We start from the raw sequence: 7,373 nt of genomic DNA, 5'->3' as shown, positions 1-7,373 counted from the left end.
TAATACGCCGAAACTACACATATCCTATCCATGCCTACGCGTTAAGTAGGATATGTGTGCTCATATACTGAGTGTTTAGGGCTCTCTAATATGTATTTAGCGTGTGGTTAGGACGTACCTATATATAACTGCGTAGAGCGTGAGTGTAACGTGTATGAGTCATGTACATCCTCCGTTATATTTAGATTAAAAAACTCTCTAATTGTAACCGCTCACTTCTTCTCAAGAAGGGGAAAAACTATCTGCAGTTCTACACCTCATCAACAGCATGTCATGGTTTATTTAGGCTCGATCTACCTGGTGCTCGGACTTTGTTTCCCCCAAAACTCGTTTTTCCTGTCCATCGTATCAAGATCCGACGTCCCCTCCCGTTCTTTTTCCTCTCGCACGGTGTGACGAGGGTTAGCTCCATCTTTCCCGGCGGAACAACTAATGAACAAGGATAACTAGCGAAGCCTTATAATCTGATGTACAAATGCAATGCCACGCCTAAAAACCTCGTACACGTGATCACGCAAAAAACGATCAAGAAGCGCAACCCAAGAAACAAGTTCTATGTGATTTTTTACAAGCTCTCACCAAGGCTGGGGCGAAAACTTCTCAAAATCGATCAGAATAGGGTTTCACTGTATTTGAAACCATATTTTTTGTCGAAAATGAATTTGAATATGAATAGTTCGGATAAAAATATGATCACAAATAATATTATAAATAAGTACAAAACGAATAACGATGGAAAATGAATATGACTGACGAATATTTATCGGAACATCAAACACTACTCAAATTATACTAAGGCCATAATAAAAATAACAAGCATATTCATACTAGAAATTTACTACAATAGCTAGATAATATAATCCATACATTTGGTCACTTGGATAAAAAAAATAACACAGCTTAGTTCATCATAACTTCACAAGCTCACACGTTATGCTTGATACAAGTTCACAGAGACACACAATACTTAGACTTGGTACACATATTTAAACTTAGTTCATCGTAAACTCATAAAACTAGTAAAAGACTAAAGATAACATATACACAAATAAAAGGGAGGGTCTTCTTCAGGCAAGTCTGCCGCCATATGGATAGCGTCCCAACACCACCGTCAGGTAGGATGGGAACTGACAGACAACCATATCCATACCCTTGATTAGCGTCCCATATAGTGGCTAACGATCCAGATAGAAACATCTTATTTTAAAAAATAAACATGTTACCCTTCCAACGGGTGACACATTTTAAAATAAAAAAAATACTTTGTTCTCTTTCTTTCAAAATTCAAAACACTATCAAAATTATCATTCAAAATTTTGAACAATTTTGGTGATGTAGAGATTACTATGATTTAGCTCTAAAAATTCAGATGCCTCTAATCATTAGCTTTATCTTTTTTGTTATTATATTTGGAGTTAAATTTTTTTAGAGCTAGACTATAGGATCCTCTACAACATATACGTTTTTTTTAGAAATTTTCATGGTTATTTCAATAATGTTTTGAATTTTTTTAGCATTAGAATGTTGTTTTAGCCTTGGGTTTCGGATAATATCTGAACTCAAGTTGTCCGGATATCCGACACCGATGTTAATTTCGTCGGAAACTGCTACGTCAATTCTGAAAAAATATCCGATGCCGATTCCGAGCAAAAAATATCCGATACCGAGTCCGAAAAACTATCCGTTTTTGGTTCCAACACGGATCAACCGAAAACTATCCGAGCCATTTTCACCCTTAACCAAGACTAGGGATAAAACCCTAACGACGCAGGCCGGAACACACATTCAGTGGTTTTTAATTCAGTAGCAATTACATATGTGTTTCACATATGTAGAATCAATTCAGAATATAGTAATCTGAAGAAGTAAAGTAATATAGAATAATAAAAGAGAGATTTGCATACACGAAATTTATAATATGATCGTGTAATTTCAGGAGGGAGTAAAATGGTGAGTACCTGGACAGGAGAGTGGAGGGGACCGTATCGTCTAAAGTTTATCATCTATAGCAACATTATGAGGAGGGTCAAGATGGTGACCGATTTGTAAGAAGATAAAAATAATTCTCGCATAGTACCTTGGTGTAAAGATAGCGTGACAGAGACGATCTCTGTGGTAAAATGATGATGGAGGCGATGTGCGTCAGCGGCGACGCATCCTCTCTGGAAAGCCGATGTTGTAGGCGACGTGTGAGAGGCGGCGCACCCTCCGGAGAAACCTGATGTTGTAGGCAAAGTACGAATGGCGGCACACCCTTTTTAGAAACCCGGCGGTAAATATATGGAAGATAAATATTAGACGTCTAGGTATGAAAGATAAATAATAGTAGATTTAATATATTTTTAGAATGTATGAAAGGTAAAATATGTGAAATCTAGGTATGGAAAACATACGAGGTTAAATGTATTTTTGGATGTAGAAACGGATCCAACTTTACATGATGATGAATGAATAGTAAAATTCGATCAGTTATGTTATAACTCATATATTTTATAAAAATATAGATATAGATTATCAAAAGTCTGATTACAATGGCATTAGGCCATGGCCTTTTGTTGGCTAAACACACGCTCACATACATCTAAAATAGCTAGACTCAAACTTCCTAATCCACGTTGACCAAATAAATGTGCAAAACAACTGGACGTGATCTGCATGCTAATCTCATAGTGGGGCCCATGGGTCATTAGCTGTAGGATTATTGGAGGTTCTCCTGGTCTTACTTCCCGGCGTGATCTCATGCTAATCTCATGAAAGAAAGGATCTTGCAGGTTCTCGTGGTCTTACTGTCCGACGTGATCTCATGCTAATTAATCTGCATGCAAATCTCATGGAAAGAAAGGATCTTGCAGGTTCTCCTGGTCTTAATTACTGCCCGGCGCGTGATCCAAACAGACCTGTTTCTTTGCATGGTACTCTAGGAAGCAAAGAACCAGGAGATATTTCTTATCTCTAGCTAGATTTCCTTTACCTCCGTTTTGACCTCCAAGGAAATATGTTCGGTTGGCATAGGAGACCAGCTGAACGAGTCCAACTTTCTCTCCAAGCTTTGCTCCTAAAATCATTGAGTCCTTCATGGCTGCATGCAAAATATTGATTCCTTTTATTCTGGTTTCATTCTCCTTTCCAAGATTAAAAAAAACTTTGTGCCCATGCAGTGCGTGCACATCTGCTCACTGCCCATGCAGTGCGTGCTTATCATATCACATGCTAAAGACCCAAAAGATCCATACGGCAAGGTCTCCTGAGCATGCATGTTGCTTCTATCTTGTACCTGTTTTGATGGTTCAAATTACTTGTCGTCTTGAAAGCAAAAATGACGAGGCACATAAACATCTCTGATACCAAAGATGGGTGCAATTACCTAGTGTGGTTAATAATATGGGTGACGTTATTTTTCAGTCGCCTGAAATCAGGCAATGTTTCAGTCGATCTATATCAGCCTTAGTATACATATCATACGGCTAGAACATCATCTTCAACCTCCCGCACTCCCTTCTCTCTCTCCGTGACATGCTCTCTCGCCTTGCCCGCCTTTGACCGTCTTTGGTGGCGCTCACGTCATCAGATACGCGCCCATTGCCCCCTCCGGCTCCATCGAACCACATCCTTTCCTCCCCACTGCCAGTATCGACCACCGACCTTCCTCTGCCACTTGTGGCCGACGACGTCCGTGCTGCCTCGCCGCCCCACCCCCATGTCCGCCTCATCTGTCGGGTCCGCCTACCTCCCGTCAACCTCCCTCTAAGCCTGAAGCATACAAATCCCTGCCGAGAAGCCACCGCCGTCAACCCTAGAACCCTAACCACAGCAGTCATCACGCGTTCACATATGTTCACACTCAAATGAACTCTAGAAAGCGTGTAATAATATTGGCTAGGCGAAGATGGTTGTTTCTTCTAAACCAAATCGACCATATAAAATAACATTAGGAATAATACCAACAGGCGTGGTCATATCATTCTTCCATTCTTTCACACAAAACCGTCTTGAGCTATCGACAGAAACCCTAACTCACCGGAGCAGAAGGAGGGGGCCGGTCTCAGCTCAAATCTTGAAGCACATCGGGCGGTGAAGAATTCGGGTGTTGGAGGGAGGATAAATGTACGGGTAAATTTTAGCAATTCTGTTTTATTTATTTTTCATGCAAGTCTCAAAGCAAGAGTTTAGAACATTGGGAATGACCGCAACTTGATTTCCTAAACCCGAACGCGTCGGATGCGCATGCTGTTTGCATTGCCTGCCACAATGCCACTTCACTAATAACTAACGCGTTTCGTTGTGGCGTGCCCACTTCACCTGTTGCCCAGTTGGGGCATATGCAGTTGCACACGAAGCATATGCATTTGAGCATTTCATCATGCAATCCCAGCACGATGCATGTCATGCCGTTTGCACTCTTCGGCTTCGTCATCAGAAGCAAACTCAAGCAAGCAAGAGTTAATCGATGCTACCACTTCATCACTTAATAAGCACGGATCAATGCAAACAAGCTAGGTATATAGCTAGTCGTCGTTGCAGAAACCTTAGCAATTCTACTTGCACGCAAGTGTAAGTGCGTAGCGCAGGTGAACATGTCGCAGCATGGCGGTCTTGGGAACACGGCTCAGAGGTGGCGGGAGCTCCACGGCGAGAACAACTGGAAAGGCCTCCTGTACCCGCTCGACCTCGACCTGCGCCGCACCGTCATCCGCTACGGCGAGATGGCACAGGCAACCTACGACGCGTTCAACCACGAGAGGCTCTCGCCGCACGCCGGCCTCTCCAGGTTCGGCAAGAACCAGTTCTTCGAGAGGGTGCAGCTGCCGGGCCAGGCCGGCACGTACCGTGTCACCAAGTTCTTGTACGCGATGTCCTCCGTCGCCGTGCCGGAGGCGTTCATAATGAGTTCCCTATCAAGGGCGGCTAACAGTAACAGGTGCTGCGAGTCCAACTGGATCGGGTACGTCGCGGTGGCCACCGACGAGGGGACGGCCATGCTCGGGCGCCAGGACATCGTCGTCGCGTGGCGCGGCACGCTGCGGGCCCTGGAGTGGGTCGACGACCTGGAGTTCGCCATGGTGCCGCCGACAGGTCTGCTTGGGCATCATGAAAGCTCGGAGGCCATGGTGCACCGGGGGTGGCTGTCCATGTACACCTCCAGCAACCCCATGTGTAGCCACAACAAAGACAGTGCAAGAGACCAGGTAACAATCGTACTTCGATGCTGTTACTGTCAGTCTGTCACTACGCTCTGCAGAATATTTTTGTCGATCTCGTGCTCAGACTATGAGTGCATCGATGGATGCAGGTGTTGAGTGAGGTGCGGAGGCTGATGGACAAGTACAAGGACGAGGAGCTCAGCATCACCGTGACGGGGCACAGCCTCGGCGCGGCGCTCGCCACCCTGAACGCGTTCGACATCGCCGCGAACGGATACAACGTGGCGACGCGCGGCGCGGGGACCGGCTGCTCGGTCACCGCGTTCGCGTTCGCCAGCCCCCGCGTCGGCTGCTCCGGCTTCAAGAAGCGGTTCGACGGCACACCTGGGCTGCGGCTCCTCCGCGTCCGCAACACCCACGACATCGTGCCCAGGTACCCGGCCGTGTTCTACCACGACGTCGGCGCCGAGCTGGCGATCGACACGAGGAAGTCGCCGTACCTGAGGAGCCCCGGGCACGAGCAGATCTGGCACAACCTGGAGAACTACCTCCACGGCGTGGCGGGCACGCAGGGCGTCGGGGGAGGGTTCGAGCTCGCGGTGGAGCGGGACGTGGCGCTGGTGAACAAGGCATACGACGCGCTGCGGGACGAGCACGGGGTGCCGCCCGGGTGGTGGGTCCCGTGGAACAGGGGCATGGTGAAGGGCGCCGACGGGCACTGGAGCTTGATGGATTGCGAGGAGGAAGAGAATTTCCCAACTGTTGGGTAAACATCTGTCAGAAAGAAAGATAGTCGGGTGGCGTCCACTGCTAGCACGGTCATTGCATATGCATGTAGAAATAATTCGCGATTTCGTGTTCATTGAGTTGTGTACTCACATGGTGTTGCGGAGGGGATCAGAACAGTCCTGCAGATGCCTTCATCTTTTGAAAATATGTTGAGCCTATGCGCCTCCATATGCCTAACAGACTTGAGGGCTAACTTGGTACCATTTGCAGTCTCCAAATGCACACCTCCCTTTCCAACAATTGTTGCCTATCTTCACAGCACTGAAATCACCTGTTGTATAGTTTGTGAAATCACTACACCTCTCTGTGACATGTAGCATGTATGGTACGTAACACCGCTGTCCGGTCTTCAAATCATTTCATCACCATTCACATGGTTGATGGCTGCATCACCAGAAGCCATAGTGATCTTCTCAACAATGGAACTAGAACTGTCCTCATTACCTCAATTTTCAGCATCAATAATAAGCATCATGTCCTCAACTGCAGAAGTAATCCGGCCAATATCACCGTCACTATCATTGTGTCTTGCTTCTGAGCTTGATGTTTCTTCTTCTTTTCTTTCTTCCATTTGCGACATTTCCACTTTATGTGTCCCGTCTTATAATAGTGATGAGGCTCATAATCATTATATTAACCTCGTGACTTGCTTCTACTTTCATCTACACCTTTCTTCGGACCTCGGCTCTTAGTTCTCTCCCATGACTCAATGACCAACACCTCAGAATGCGAGGAGGAACTTTCCTTTTCAACAATCATTCTGTTTTCTTCATTTAGCACCTTAATCTTTACAAGGTTCCAAGTGACAACATCACTAAGGGTTGAATTGCACAATTTGACTTCCATAGTCTCCCAAGTGTCCGGCAATGAGCCAACTAGCAGCAAAGCTCCAACCTCATCTTCAAATGTAATGCCCATTGAAGATAGCTCATTAATAATGCCTTGAAAAGCATTCACATGATTAGCAACAGGAGCAACCTCTTGGTACCTCAAATTCATCAATTGCTTGGTCAAGAACATCTTTTTTGTACCTTCCTTTCGGGATACAACTCCTCTAATTTCTGCCATAAGATATCCGCATGTGTCTCATCACTGATATTGTTCAAAATATTGTCATCGACCCATTGTCGAATAAACCCATAAGGTTCTCAATGACAAACATTGGTTTTCAATACTCTTTCACATATATCAAATCCTCCATCTTACTCTTCCAAGCTTGATAATTTAAATGTACCATTTAAGGAGATCATTTTGCTGATATTTGCTTCCATCTTCAACACAAGGTAATCAACAAGTAGTCAAGCTGATAAAAAACTAAACCTTAGTTTTGATACCACTTTGTTAGGAATAAAGGGCAGCGACTAAGCACCAATTAATCCCTCGTGTTGTGATGAACAATGAGGAGAGCCTATACCAATAGACAAGCAGTGAAATAAACACAAT

General features: G+C 45.0%; 1 protein-coding gene across 1 annotated transcript; it reads left to right on the top strand.

The window, feature by feature from the left end:
• The first annotated feature begins 4,574 nt into the window (after positions 1-4,574).
• On the top strand, positions 4,575-5,911 carry LOC133928200 (phospholipase A1-II 6-like). Its single transcript, XM_062374436.1, has 2 exons — positions 4,575-5,186; positions 5,291-5,911. The coding sequence occupies exons 1-2, from the start codon at positions 4,575-4,577 to the stop codon at positions 5,909-5,911; spliced, it is 1,233 nt and encodes a 410-aa protein (XP_062230420.1).
• Positions 5,912-7,373: the final 1,462 nt, after the last annotated feature.

This window comes from Phragmites australis, chromosome 9 (genome assembly GCF_958298935.1).
Source record: "Phragmites australis chromosome 9, lpPhrAust1.1, whole genome shotgun sequence".
Taxonomy (NCBI): domain Eukaryota; kingdom Viridiplantae; phylum Streptophyta; class Magnoliopsida; order Poales; family Poaceae; genus Phragmites; species Phragmites australis.
Note: the sequence above shows the minus strand (reverse complement) of the source record. Positions and strands in the feature narration are given on the sequence as shown.

Excerpts from the sequence above, each read along its gene's own strand:
- LOC133928200 (XM_062374436.1), top strand. The coding sequence starts at position 4,575 with ATGTCGCAGCATGGCGGTCTTGGGAACACGGCTCAGAGGTGGCGGGAG. Across the intron at positions 5,187-5,290 it reads AAGACAGTGCAAGAGACCAG|GTGTTGAGTGAGGTGCGGAG; the intron begins GTAACAATCGTA and ends CGATGGATGCAG.